Source organism: Mobula hypostoma, chromosome 14, assembly GCF_963921235.1.
Source record: "Mobula hypostoma chromosome 14, sMobHyp1.1, whole genome shotgun sequence".
Lineage (NCBI taxonomy): Eukaryota > Metazoa > Chordata > Chondrichthyes > Myliobatiformes > Myliobatidae > Mobula > Mobula hypostoma.
In genome coordinates, this window is record NC_086110.1 from 19,275,010 (window position 1) to 19,290,276 (window position 15,267).

General features: G+C 45.4%; 1 protein-coding gene across 3 annotated transcripts in view; it reads right to left on the bottom strand.

The window, feature by feature from the left end:
- Window positions 1–15,267, bottom strand: part of nlrc5 (NLR family, CARD domain containing 5) — a 258,886-nt gene that overhangs the window by 135,558 nt on the left and 108,061 nt on the right. For all 3 annotated transcript variants that reach the window (XM_063066746.1, XM_063066749.1, XM_063066748.1), the window contains exons 14-15: window positions 9,480–9,563; window positions 8,877–8,966 (exon numbers count right to left, since the gene is read on the bottom strand). In XM_063066746.1, the coding sequence (XP_062922816.1) occupies window positions 8,877–8,966; window positions 9,480–9,563 (174 nt within the window). The remainder of the gene's footprint in view (window positions 1–8,876; window positions 8,967–9,479; window positions 9,564–15,267) is intronic.

The following is a 15,267-nucleotide window of genomic DNA, read 5'->3' on the forward strand; positions in this document are numbered from 1 at the left end:
TATTTCATCAGGATTCTGGTGATCCTTCCAGAAACAGTGGAAATATAGGGAAGACAGGTGGTGGCGACAGATTTCTCCTCTTTGTTAGGTTTCCTGGTTTTTCTGTCAGCCCTTATTAGGGCCCGATTGATTTACTTCACCTTTAGTCATTCTGAAGGAAGGTCGGGTGTAATAGTATTCGCGCAGTTAATCAAAGTAGAAAGGACCACTCTACACTGCGAGGCATGATGGTGGCTGTTACTGTTGAGGTATAAGTCTCTGTGAGTGGGTTTCCGAAAGACACCATGTCCCAGGCTACCATCCAGCTTCCGTTATGTTAGGATGTCCCGGAATGAGAGGCAACCATTCTTCTCCATCTCCTTCATAAATTGATACATGAATGACACCCTTGTAGTGGGGCCTCATGGAGTCCAGACTCCCCAACAGTTCCACGGCCATCTGAACGATATACATCCAAACATTTAATTCACAATGGAGATGGAGAAGAATGGTTGCCTCCTGCTCCTGGGCATTCTAATACAATGCAAACCAGATGGTCGCCTCGGACATGACATCTATCGGAAACTCACTCACACGGACTTATACCTCATCAATAACAGCCACCATCACACCTCCCGATGTAGAGTGGTTCTTTCTATTTTGATTAACTATTTCAGACCCGAGGAGTCTCCCCAAGGAAATAAGATCATTATGCACGATGTTCCTACAGAATGGCTACAAGGTGGAGGAAATCAATCAGGCCCTTAAAAGGGCTGATGGAAAAACCAGGAAACCTAACAATTCCTTGAACTTTAAAAAACATACATGCACTTCATTTTTAAATACTCCCAAATGACATTGGAGAGGGTTCAAAGAAGATTCACGAGAGTGATTCCAGGAATGAAAGGGTTACTGTATGAGGAATGTCTGGCAGTTCTTGGGCTGTATTCACTGGAGTTCAGGAGAATGAGGGGGGATCTTATAGAAATATTCCAAATGGTAAAAGGCCTGAACAGATTAGATATAGCAAAGTTATTTCCCATGGTAGGGGATTCTAGGACAAGAGGGCGCAAGTTCAGGATTGAAGGACATCCTTTTAGAACTGAGATGCAGAGAAATTACTTTAGTCAGGGGGTGATAAATCTGTGGATTTTGTTGCCAGGAGCAGCTGTGGACGCTGTCATTGGGTAACTTAAGGCAGAGATAGATAGGTTCTTGATTAGCCAGGGCATCAAAGGGTATGGGGTGAAGGCAGGGGAGTGGGGATGACTGGAAGAATTGGATCAGCCCATGATTCAATGGCAGAGCATACTTGATGGGCCAAATGGCCCACTTCTGCTCCTGTATCTCATGGTCGTATGGTCTTATGATCCAGCGTTCACAACTCACTAAGGTGGAGAATTGTAAGGGATATAAAACTTTGACCAGCGACCAATCCGGACATTAGAAGTTTTGAGAGGAGATGATTTCACTCAGGTCCACTGCCCGAGTAGAAAATGGAGCAGCGGGTCGCTTCAGTGAAACAGAGCTTTGACTGGCGACCAATCTGAACATCAGAAGTTTTGAGAGGAGGGGATTTCACTCAGGTCCGCTGCCCAAGTCGAAAAGGGAGCAGCAGACAACACACACAAAATGCTGGAGGAACTCAGCAGGCCAGGCAGCATCTGTGGAAAAGAGTACAGTCGATGTTTCGGGCTGCTGAAGGGTCTTGGCCTGAAACGTCGACTGCAGGGTGTGTGTTGCTTGGATTTGCAGCATCCGCAGATTTTCTCTTGTTTGTGAAAGGGAGCTGCTGGTCACTTCAGTGTAATAGAGCTTTGACCAGCGACCAGTCTGAGTTGGGGATTAATTAGCAAGAGCAAATTAAGGTAAGGCAGGGGCAGTTCAGCGGCCGTCTGAGTGGACAGAGTCAGAGTGGTGATCTTGAGGGTTCAGCTCTTCGAGGCTTCAGCAAAGAGAAAGAAAAGCTCCAGGTTAAGTTCTTTTTCCTTCCCTTCTTTACGTCTGCTCAGTTAGGACAGTAGAGATGCCAGGCAGGATAGTGGAATGCTCCTCTTGCGGGATGCAGGAAGGCAGGGAGACTCCCAGTGTCCCTGACAACTACAACTGCGAGAAGTGGATCCAGCTGCAGATTCTAACAATCCACGTTAAGGAGTTGGAGCTGGAACTGGATGAAATCCGGATCAGTCAGGAGGTAGGACATATAGAGAGGTGGTTACACCCAAGGTGCAGGACACAGGAGACTGGCTGACAGTTATGAAGGGGAAAGGGTTTAAGGAGCTGGTGCAGAGTACCCCTGTGGATGTCCCCCTCAGCAACAGGTATATCATTTTGAATACTGTCGGAGGGGTTGACCTAACAGAGGAGAGTCACAAAGGTCAGGTCTCCGGCACTTAAGTCTGCCTTTGTGACTCAGAAGGGAATGGGGTAGAAGAGGCACGGTGTGGTGGTAGGTGATTTATTAGTTAGAGGAATGGGCAGGATGTTTGGTGGGTGTGAACGAGATTTCTGGTCAGTATGTTGCCTTCCGGGTGCTAGGGCCCGGGACATCTCGGATCGAGTCCTCAGCATTCTCAGTTAGGAGGGTGAAGAGTCAGAGGTCGTGGTCCATGTAGGTACAAATGACATGGGTAGGACCAGTGATGAGGATCTGTTTGGGGAGTTCAGGGGGTTAGGTGCTAAGTTAAAGGGCAGGACCTCCAGGGTTGTGATCTCAGATTGCTACCCGTGCCACATGCCAGTGAGGCCAGAACTAGGAAGATTATACAGTTTAACATGCGGCTAAGGAGTTGGAGTGGGAGGGAGGTCATAGGATGTTTGCATTGTTGGGCTCTCTTCCAGGTAAGGTAGGACCTACACAGAAGGGACGGTTTGCACCTCAACTGGAGGGGGACAAATATCCCAGTAGTAAGGTTTGTTAATGCTGCACGGTGAGGTTTAAACTGAAGTTGCAGGGGGATGGGAACCAGAATGCCAGAACAGATAGTGGAGAGGATGTGGATGTAGATGTTGATAAGACCTCAGAAAAAGTCAGGAATCAAAAGGTTGAGCATGGTGTGACTAGAGTCCAGAGCTGCATATATTTCAATGCAAGAATTATCGTAGGAAAAGTGGATCATAGCGCTGAAGATGAGGTAGCTGGTTTACAAACAGCGGCAATGTGTAGTGAGGAGAGGCTGTTGATAGGGCTAAAATTGCAGTCAACAGGATGACTTCCAATGTAAAAGGTGGACAAAATCGAAAAGAGTGAATACAGGACTGAAGCTGTTATACTTAAATGTGTGCAGTTTACGGAATAAAGTAGATGAGCTCATAGCACAGTTGCAGATTGGCATGTATGATGTTGTAGGTGTCACTGAACGATGGCTGAAAGAAGATTATAGCTGGGAGCTTAAGGTCCAAGGATACACATTGTATCAAAAAGACAGGCAGGAAGGCAGAGGAGGTGGAGTTGCTCTGAAGGTGAAAAATAAGTCAAATCATTAGGGAAAGGTGACATAGGGTCGGAAGGTGTTGAATCATTGTGGATAGAATTAAGGAATTGCAAGGGTAAAAAAGACCCTGATGGGAGTTGTACACAGACCCCCAAACAGTAGTAAGGATGTGGTCTACAAATTACAATGGGAGATAGAAAATGCATGTCAAAAGGGCAATGTTACAATAGTCAAGGGGGATTTCAGTATGCAGATAGATTGGAAAAATCAGGTTGGTGCTGGATTCCAAGAGGGGGGAATTTCCAGAATGCCTATAAGATGATTAAGGTAAAGGAATCTAGAGGAAAGTGATCACAATATGATCAAATTCACCCTGGATTCCCCACCATCTCTGAGAAGTTCCTGTGCACTCGGTTTCAAATGGTTGCTCTCTAACGTTAGTCATCATGTCCCCTCGCTGGAGATTTTCCCAGGAGTGGCAACATTTAAACACCTCTCCTGTTAAGACCCTCAGTACCTTCTACACTTCAATAAGAGCACCCTTGTTCCTCTAAATTTCAAAGAATGTAGATCTTTCTTCATTGTTCCTTTTCTTTCCTTTCATCCCAGACATTAATCAGCAAAGTCAGGACACCAAGAATATTGTTACCGCAACAGGCTTGAGTTTTTTTCTGTCATCAATATCTGAATCAGCATCAATCCCACACTTAGGCTGCAAGGTTCCTGCAGTAATCAAAATCTTTCTTAAGATATATTCGTAGATATTTATGGACAGGGACGATAATGTTTATACTTGATTGCCAATTTGCAGTGGGTTGATCCGAATAAGAAGACTACTATGTCTCTTCAGCCAGCCTCTTGTTCATTGTTAGAATCTAACATTTCAGATAGGGTGGGAGTCATGTGCAGGCTGGATTGGGCAAAGATGGTGGACTCCCTTCTATAGTGGACATTGGTAAACCAGCTGAGATTTCAAGGCAATCAAATGATTCAGGTTCACCGTCACTCATTGCAAAATATCTAATTGTAATACTGCTGAAATACACCCTAGGATGGGCTCAGACTCATCATTAGTGACATAACCTGGGGTTATCGAGTTTTTCAGGTCTGTCACTGTCAGACACTCTTGCCCAGGTGACCCATCCAGGGTTGATCAGGCCCTGGCTTGTGTCCCAACAGCAAGGGTCCACGGCCATAGGCACAGCCATCCGGAGGCTCGCTCAGAAGCCTCTGTGATGGTCCCGAAGGCTCTTTTCCATAGTTTCCTTTGCATTGTACTGTACCGTTGCCGCAAAACAACAAATTCCACAACATATAGTCATTGGGTATATCTAAAGTGGAGCTTGAATTGATTCTTGATTAGTAAGGTTGTCACACATTACAAGGAGAATGGGGTTGAGACGGATAATCAATTAGCCGTGATAGAATGGCAGAGCAGACTCAATGGGCCAAATGGCCTAACTCTACTCCTGTCTTCTGAGCTTATGGTTTTACGTCATCCGCCTGAAGTGCTGTTTCTTTCTCCACAAATACCATGTGATTTGCTGCATATTTCTAGCATTTTGTATTTTAGTTCAACTTGAATGTCATATCTGGCAATTAATAAGCAGACTCTCATTGTGCAAAGAGCCACTTTCACTGGACGAGACCCTGTACTGCCATGAGCTTGCCAAGCCTCCAACAGAAATCTGCCCGTATGGCCACAATGAAAAAGAGAGTGCGCTAGGGTGTAGATTGTGTGGCTGATGACATATCTATTGCTGGTAGAATTTCAGAGAGTGACGAGGAGGTCTACAGGAGTGGGATGGGTCAGCTGGTTGAGTGGTGTCAGCAACAACCTTGCACTCAATGTCAGTAAGACCAAGGAATTGATTGTTGACTTGAGAAAGGGGGAAGCTGAGGCAAAACATAGAAACATAGAAACATAGAAAATAGGTGCAGGAGTAGGCCATTCGGCCCTTCGAGCCTGCACCGCCATTTATTATGATCATGGCTGATCATCCAACTCAGAACCCAGCCTTCCCTCCATACCCCCTGACCCCTGTAGCCACAAGGGCCATATCTAACTTCCTTTTAAACATAGCTAATGAACTGGCCTCAACAGTTTGCTGTGGCAGAGAATTCCACAGATTCACCACTCTCTGTGTGAAGAAGTTTTTCCTAACCTCGGTCCTAAAAGGCTTCCCCTCTATCCTCAAACTGTGACCCCTCGTTCTAGACCTCCCCAACATCGGGAACAATCTTCCCGCATCTAGCCTGTCCAATCCCTTTAGGATCTTATACGTTTCAATCAGATCCCCCCTCAATCTTCTAAATTCCAACGAGTACAAGCCCAGTTCATCCAGTCTTTCTTCATATGAAAGACCTGCCATCCCAGGAATCAATCTGGTGAACCTTCTTTGTACTCCCTCTATGGCAAAGATGTCTTTCCTCAGATTAGGGGACCAAAACTGCACACAATACTCCAGGTGTGGTCTCACCAAGGCCTTGTACAACTGCAGTAGTACCTCCCTGCTCCTGTACTCGAATCCTCTCGCTATAAATGCCAGCATACCATTCGCCTTTTTCACCGCCTGCTGTACCTGCATGCCCACTTTCAATGACTGGTGTATAATGACACCCAGGTCTCGTTGCACCTCCCCTTTTCCTAATCGGCCACCATTCAGATAATAATCTGTTTTCCTATTTTTGCCACCAAAGTGGATAACTTCACATTTATCCACATTAAATTGCATCTGCCATGAGTTTGCCCACTCACCCAACCTATCCAAGTCACCCTGCATCCTCTTAGCATCCTCCTCACTGCTAACACTGCCACCCAGCTTTGTGTCATCCGCAAACTTGGAGATGCTGCATTTAATTCCCTCATCCAAGTCATTAATATATATTGTAAACAACTGGGGTCCCAGCACTGAGCCTTGCGGTACCCCACTAGTCACCGCCTGCCATTCTGAAAAGGTCCCGTTTATTCCCACTCTTTGCTTCCTGTCTGCTAACCAATTCTCCACCCACACCAATACCTTACCCCCAATACCGTGTGCTTTAAGTTTGCACACTAATCTCCTATGTGGGACCTTGTCAAAAGCCTTTTGAAAATCCAAATATACCACATCCACTGGTTCTCCCCTATCCACTCTACTAGTTACATCCTCAAAAAATTCTATGAGATTCGTCAGACATGATTTTCCTTTCACAAATCCATGCTGACTTTGTCCGATCATTTCACCGCTTTCCAAATGTGCTGTTATCACATCCTTGATAACTGACTCCAGCAGTTTCCCCACCACCGACGTTAGGCTAACCGGCCTATAATTCCCCGGTTTCTCTCTCCCTCCTTTTTTAAAAAGTGGGGTTACATTAGCCACCCTCCAATCCTCAGGAACTAGTCCAGAATCTAACGAGTTTTGAAAAATTATCACTAATGCATCCACTATTTCTTGGGCCACTTCCTTAAGCACTCTGGGATGCAGACCGTCTGGCCCTGGGGATTTATCTGCCTTCAATCCCTTCAATTTACCTAACACCACTTCCCTACTAACATGTATTTTGCTCAGTTCCTCCATCTCACTGGACCCTCTGTCCCTTACTATTTCTGGAAGATTATTTATGTCCTCCTTAGTGAAGACAGAACCAAAGTAATTATTCAATTGGTCTGCCATGTCCTTGCTCCCCATAATCAATTCACCTGTTTCTGTTTGCAGGGGACCTACATTTGTCTTTATCAGTCTTTTCCTTTTTACATATCTATAAAAGCTTTTACAGTCTGTTTTTATGTTCTCTGCCAGTTTTCTCTCATAATCTTTTTTCCCCTTCCTAATTAAGCCCTTTGTCCTCCTCTGCTGAACTCTGAATTTCTCCCAGTCCCTCAGGTGAGCCACTTTCTCTGGCTAATTTGTATGCTACTTCTTTGGAATTGATACTATCCCTAATTTCTCTTGTCAGCCACGGGTGCACTACCTTCCTTGATTTATTCTTTTGCCAAACTGGGATGAACAATTGTTGTAGTTCATCCATGCAACCTTTAAATGCCTGCCATTGCATATCCACCGTCAATCCTTGAAGTGTCATTTGCCAGTCTATCTTAGCTAATTCATGTCTCATACCTTCAAAGTTACCCCTCTTTAAGTTCAGAACCTTTGTTTCTGAATTAACTACGTCACTCTCCATGTTAATGAAGAATTCCACCATATTATGGTCACTCTTACCCAAGGGGCCTCTCACGACAAGATCGCTAATTAACCCTTCCTCATTGCTCAAAACCCAGTCCAGAATAGCCTGCTCTCTAGTCGGTTCCTCGACATGTTGGTTCAAAAAACCATCCCGCATACATTCCAAGAAATCCTCTTCCTCAGCACCTTTACCAATTTGGTTCACCCAGTCTACATGTAGATTGAAGTCACCCATTATAACTGCTGTTCCTTTATTGCACACATTTCTAATTTCCTGTTTAATACCATTTCCGACCTCACTACTACTGTTAGGTGGCCTGTACACAACTCCCACCAGCGTCTTCTGCCCCTTAGTGTTACGCAGCTCTACCCATATCGATTCCACATCTTCCCGGCTTATGTCCTTCCTTTCTATTGCGTTAATCTCTTTTTTAACCAGCAACGCCACCCCACCTCCCCTTCCTTCGTGTCTATCCCTCCTGAATATTGAATATCCCTGAACGTTGAGCTCCCATCCCTGGTCACCCTGGAGCCATGTCTCTGTGATCCCAACTATATCATAATCATTAATAACAACCTGCACTTTCAATTCATCCACCTTATTACGAACACAACATCCTTATCGTGGGATTAGCCGTAGAAAGGGTGAGTAATTTCAAGTTCCTGGGTGTCAACAGCTCTGAAGATCTATCCTGGGCCCAACACATTGATGCAATTACAAAGAAGGCATAACAGCGGCTCTATTTAATTAGGTGTTTGAGGAGAATTGGTATGTCACCAAAGACATAAGAAAAATAATTTAGAAAAATAGCTGGCTATGGGTAACCCGAGGTAGTTTCTAAAGTAGGTACATGTTCAGCACAGCATTGTGGGCCAAAGGGCCTGTACTGTGCTGTAGGTTTTCCATGTTTCTCTGCTTCTATATGTCAGTGATAATGAATCTGATTCTGATTTGGAATGTTTAAAATTAATATATTCAATCAATATGTTGGGATTTGAACTTATACTGTTAAGAAGCAAAATATTATAAATGTTTGAAATCTTAAATAATAGAGAACGTGGAATAACAGGTTAGGCAGCTTGTGAGGCGGAAGAAACATTACAGACTCAGTACCTTTCACTGGAAATGTAAAATCTAAAGTGATAAGTTTTAACTAAATATCAGCATTTTAATTCTCCTCCACACACTCAAACTGATCCTCCTTTCAACAGGCTCCAGTAACTCTTACATTCAAAGTTGTGCTCTACACATTGCATGGCACTAAGCCTGTAGTAGAAAAATGCTCTTGTTTACCTCACTTCTATTTCCAGCACGTTGGGGCACTCCTTCATGACTGTGACCAAGCAGAGAACACCCGATTCAGAGAAGCCATTCTCGCTGAGGCTAAGATGGAAAGGAATTTTAAAAGAAAGTTGAAAACGGGCATATTTTACTTCTCCGAACATTGTTGACCAAAGACCATTTTACACAGTGATTGGTGGTCACGGTTCAGCTTCACTAATGTAGGTGTGGCACCTGAACCTTCGTGATTTTATGGAAATTATATCCTTGTACCTAAACAAACACACTTTCCTCACAGTATCTCTCTTCTACTGCAATTATTAGGAATGGTACTCGTACAATGACCTACTACAGGGACCATTTATTGATCTCAGTGCCATATGACATCAGTTGTTTTATTTGAAAAAGGTGAAAAAAAATTAGCTTATTTAACTGTCCATTAATATACAGGTCAAAATTTCAAATGGGAGAGAAGCTCTTCAATATGCATGCTAACATTCTGCCTGCCAACTGTCTCAGCTACCTCTGTTATTCAAATTGTACACTTGTTGTTACCAGCTAATATACTGTGAATTGCACATAATAGAAATAATAGCAAGTGATTTACAGACTTACTTAATTGATTTGGAAATATTAAATTCTGGAAGGCACTTGACAAGTCTTCTCAAACCGTGATCTTCTAATTCATTGCCAGACAAACTAAAGAAAAACATTCAAAGTTGATATTTCTGAGAAATGTACAGGTAAAGCCCCAACAAGATGCAATGTATGTAATTTCCAGGTGTGGTACCACCAAAACTTCACATCATTACAGATGTGCTTAAACAAAGACCCCGTTAATTACAAGTGTGGTCCCACCAGGACCCTCTGCAATGGATGATTTCCCTCTTTTCTTCTTTCTTCTTTCTTTTCTCTTGGTTCAGAAGGGAGCTGCTGCCCTTGCTCTTTGTACTACTTTACATATTACTGAGCTGAAGGCAGATACTGAGGAGGATCTTCTAAAGCCAGGCTAGGAGCAACCACTAGCACCTACTGGTTCTGCTCGGAAGACCAGCACTCCAGCCTGTACGAGAACCTGAACCTCAGGGCTGACCGTCACTATCAGTGCTCTCCCAAGCAAGCAGGGCATGCTGTAATGTTGCACTCCCCACAGTCGTCTGACGTCAGTGTTCCTGTTCTGTGGCAGCCAAAGACCCGCCACATCCAACAACCCTGGCAGCCCATCGTCCACTGGTGAACACAGAGAGCAGGAATAGAGAGAGAGAGGCAAGGGTCATGGGCGCAGACCAGAGGAAGCTTGTTGTTCTCATAAGCTACATGGTTGAACTTAGCTCAGCAGTTATTCAATTCACAAACATTTTGTTTTCCTTATTCCCATACAACACTGAATGAAGCCATTCAGTCCATCAATCCTATGCAATCACACATTTCCTCACAAATCATCCCAGCAACCCATTCTCATCAACACCTCCCCATTTCGACCACTCACCCATACATTAGAGGCAATTTACAGCAGGTGATTAATCTACTTCTTTTGGATATGACAGGAAACCAAAGTATGTGGGGAAACCTATGTATTTAAATAATATTAATATGATATATATATTTCTCTATCTATTACCTCCATCACTTCACAGCACTGTAGACATTTTAAACCACCTTTTATCATGATGTTTACATTATAAACACATGTTGGTGTTTATGAACATTTTATTCCATTTCAATCCTTTAACCTCTAACTTGACTTTTTTAATATAAATCTTTATTTTTATAATTGTTGAATGTGGTTTCGCATTGCACATGGTGCCCGGGCCAACACTCTGCAGCAAGTCCCTGATACAGGTAAGAGTATAAAGGCAAATAAAGTTGATCCTGGATAATCATTAATTTCACTCTGACAACACCAGCCGTCAGGGCTGAACCCAGGTCACTGGAATTGTGAGACAGCACCTCGATCTATGCCACCATGCTGCCCCTTGACTTGTTGACAGAACTTGTGCTGACTTAATACAGTTAAATTCTAAATTGATTTACAGTGCCTGCGCTTAAAAAGAATGCCTTAAAAAACCGTTGAAGGAATAAAAAGATTTGAATAACTATAGATCTAGAGAGGAATTATTTTATCTGCTGTGGAAACTCCAAATCAAAATGCCTGTATTCTCTGTATCCAAGGATGCAGTGAAGTGACATTAGGGAACTTGGTGGTTTCACATTCGAACTCGACAGAATCATTCTTACAGTTTGGAATTGGAAATGGGCACCAAGCAATCACAATCATGTTCAGGGAAACTGATTAGTCTTGTGTTGGACTCCCTTTTTATGTTAAGTTTCATATTCTGGCTCTTAGATGACAGCCAGCAGCTAAGAAAGGGACATTAACTCCACATGTTAATGGCAGATCACAGTACGTGTGCTTGCAACACTGTGTGTCTGACAGAGTGATCAGCAGCACTGGGGCTCCACAGGGGACTGTCTTGTCTCCCTTTCTCTTCACCATTTACACCTCGGACTTCAACTACTGCATGGAGTCTTGTCATCTTCAGAAGTTTTCTGATGACTCTGCCATAGTTCGATGCATCAGCAAGGGAGATGAGGCTGAGTACAGAGCTACGGTAGGAAACTTTGTCACATGGTGTGAGCAGAATTATCTGCAGCTTAATGTGAAAAAGACTAAGGAGCTGGTGGTAGACCTGAGGAGAGCTAAGGTACTGGTGACCCCTGTTTCCATCCAGGGGGTCAGTGTGGACATGGTGGAGGATTACAAATACCTGGGGATACGAGTTGACAATAAACTGGACTGGTCTAAGAACACTGAGGCTGTCTGCAAGAAGGGTCAGAGCCGTCTCTATTTCCTGAGGAGACTGAGGTCCTTTAACATCTGCCGGCCGATGCTGAGGATGTTCTACGAGTCTGTGGTGGCCAGTGCTATCATGTTTGCTGTTGTGTGCTGGGGCAGCAGGCTGAGGGTAGCAGACACCAACAGAATCAACAAACTCATTCGTAAGGCCAGTGATGTTGTAGGGATGGAACTGGACTCTCTCACGGTGGTGTCTGAAAAGAGGATGCTGTCTAAGTTGCATGCCATCTTGGTTCTTGTCTCCCATCCACTACATAATGTACTGGGTGGGCACAGGAGTACATTCAGCCAGAGACTCATTCCTCCGAGACGCAGCACAGAGCGTCATAGGAAGTCATTCCTGCCTGTGGCCATCAAACTTTACAACTCCTCCCTTGGAGGGTCAGACATCCTGAGCCAATAGGCTGGTCCTGGACTTATTTCATAATTTACTGGCATAATTTACATATTATTATTTAACTATTTATGGTTCTATTACTATTTATTATTTATGGTGCAACTGTAACGAAAACCAATTTCCCCCGGGATCAATAAAGTATGACTATGACTATGACTATGTAACACCCATAAAATGCTGGAGGAACTCAGCAGGCCAGGCAGCATTTTTGGAAAAAGGTGAATAGTCAATATTTTGGGCCGAAACCCTTCATCAGAAGATCTGAAAAGGGTCTGGGTCTGAAATGTTGACTGTTTATTCATTTCCATAGATGCAGAGTTCCTTCGGCATTTTGTGTGTGTTAATTTGGATTTCCAACATCTGCAGATTTTCTCCTGTTTGTGATTAATTCCACATGTGGCTACTTGTGAACATTTTCTCAAAAGCCCCTCATGTAAATTCCATTCAGAGATCCATTTGAAATCCAAAAAACTACAGATTCTGGAAATCTGAAGTTAACAGAGAACGTAAGCAATATTCAGCAGGTCAGGCAGCATCTGTGGAGAAAGGAAATTAAGTTCTGGCAAAGGATCTTCCACCTGAAGCATTAACTCTGCTTCCCATTACAGATACTAGTCAACACGCTGGGTGTTTTCAACATTTTCTTTTATCTGGGATTCAGTTATTCTGCTTGAATCCATTCCCAATCTGCAGGCCATTTGACACCAACACTGATCAGCCTGGAGGGAGGGCTTCACTTTCAAGGTCATTCAGAACAGAACTAGGCATCTGCTCTCAACAGAACCCTTTTGATAAAGTAGCGGACAGTGTCCAGTCAGAAAACTGAGCCTGGGATTACACTTGGAGAATCAGCATGAAACAAAGATGGGGGACTTTCTTACCAGTCATGAGAAGAATCTGCCTATTATGAGGTGTAGGACCTGTGTAGAACTTGGCACCTAGTTTTAGAAGTAGGAATTAGCTAGTCGATACTGCCCATCATTGTGTATAGGCAGGGGTTAGGATGTTGTTTAATGAACTACTAGAAGGCATTTGATAAGCAATTGTTAACAGAAAACTGGGTGGTATAGGGGCAGCTGCTGTCTCACATTTCCAGCAAACCACATCAATCCCGGGAGCTGTCTGTGCCAATTTTCCTTGCTCTCCCCGTGCATGAGTGGGATTCCTGCAAGTACTCCATTCTCCTCCGACATCCAAAAGATGTGCAGGTAGGAAATGTAATTGAATCACTGACAGGTGACCCTAGTGTGTAGTTGAATAAAGAGAAAGTCAATGGCAATATAGGGAGAATAAAGCTAGCTTAGTGTAGGATAAAGCTAAACGAGATTGTGATGCCCAACGCAGTTCAATAGGTTGAAAGGACTGTTTCTGAGACTCTGAGCTTTGGAGGGACCTCAAAGCTTGCCCAATGAATCAACCAGCCCATACTCAGAAGCTGCAACTCCCAGACTGCTCCTCAAATCAAGAAGAGATCAGCTGACCGAGGGTAAAAAAGTTCCTCTATTGTGGATCTTGGCCTTGAAATGTCAAGGAGAACATGCCAGAATGGTGAACCAAGACTAAGCAACCAAAGGTGCCTGCTACAGACCACGGGGGGAAGTGCCCAGGACTGTCAATGCCAACACTACCAAAGGTGCCTGCTACAGATCACGGGGGGACACGGCCAGGACGGTCAATGCCAACACTACCAAAGGTGCCTGCTACAGATCACGGGGGGACGCGACCAGGACGGTCAATGCCAACACTACCAAAGGTGCCTGCTACAGATCACGGGGGGACACGGCCAGGACGGTCAATGCCAACACTGCCAAAGGTGCCTGCTACTGATCACGGGGGAACGTGACCGGGACAGTCAATGCCAACACTGCCAAAGGCGCCTGCTACTGATCACGGGGGAACGTGACCGGGACAGTCAATGCCAACACTACCAAAGGCGCCTGCTACTGATCACGGGGGAACGTGACCAGGACGGTCAATGCCAACACTGCCAAAGGCACCTGCTACTGATCACGGGGGGACGTGACCAGGACAGTCAATGCCAACACTACCAAAGGCGCCTGCTACTGATCACGGGGGGACATGGGACGTGACCAGGACGGTCAATGCCAACGCTGCCAAAGGTGCCTGCTACTGATCACGGGGGAACGTGACCAGGACGGTCAATGCCAACACTGCCAAAGGCACCTGCTACTGATCACGGGGGAACGTGACCAGGACGGTCAATGCCAACACTGCCAAAGGTGCCTGCTGCAGACCACGGGGGAACGTGACCGGGACAGTCAATGCCAACACTGCCAAAGGTGCCTGCTACAGATCACGGGGGGAAGTGCCCAGGACGGTCAATGCCAACACTACCAAAGGTGCCTGCTACAGATCACGAGGGAACGTGGGACGTGACCAGGACGGTCAATGCCAACACTACCAAAGGTGCCTGCTACAGATCACGGGGGAACGTGACCAGGACGGTCAATGCCAACACTGCCAAAGGCGCCTGCTACAGATCACGGGGGAACGTGACCGGGACAGTCAATGCCAACACTGCCAAAGGTGCCTGCTACAGACCACGGGGGAACGTGACCGGGACAGTCAATGCCAACACTGCCAAAGGCGCCTGCTACTGATCACGGGGGAACGTGACCGGGACAGTCAATGCCAACACTACCAAAGGTGCCTGCTACTGATCACGGGGGAACGTGACCAGGACGGTCAATGCCAACACTGCCAAAGGCGCCTGCTACTGATCACGGGGGAACGTGGGACGTGACCAGGACGGTCAATGCCAACACTGCCAAAGGCGCCTGCTACTGATCACGGGGGAACGTGACCGGGACAGTCAATGCCAACACTACCAAAGGTGCCTGCTACTGATCACGGGGGAACGTGACCAGGACGGTCAATGCCAACACTGCCAAAGGTGCCTGCTGCAGACCACGGGGGGACATGGGACGTGACCAGGACGGTCAATGCCAACGCTGCCAAAGGTGCCTGCTACAGATCACGGAGGAATGTGACCGGGACAGTCAATGCCAATGCTGCCAAAGGTGCCTGCTACAGATCACGGGGGGAAGTGCCCAGGACGGTCAATGCCAACACTACCAAAGACGCCTGCTACTGATCACGGGGGAACGTGGGAACGTGATCGGGACAGT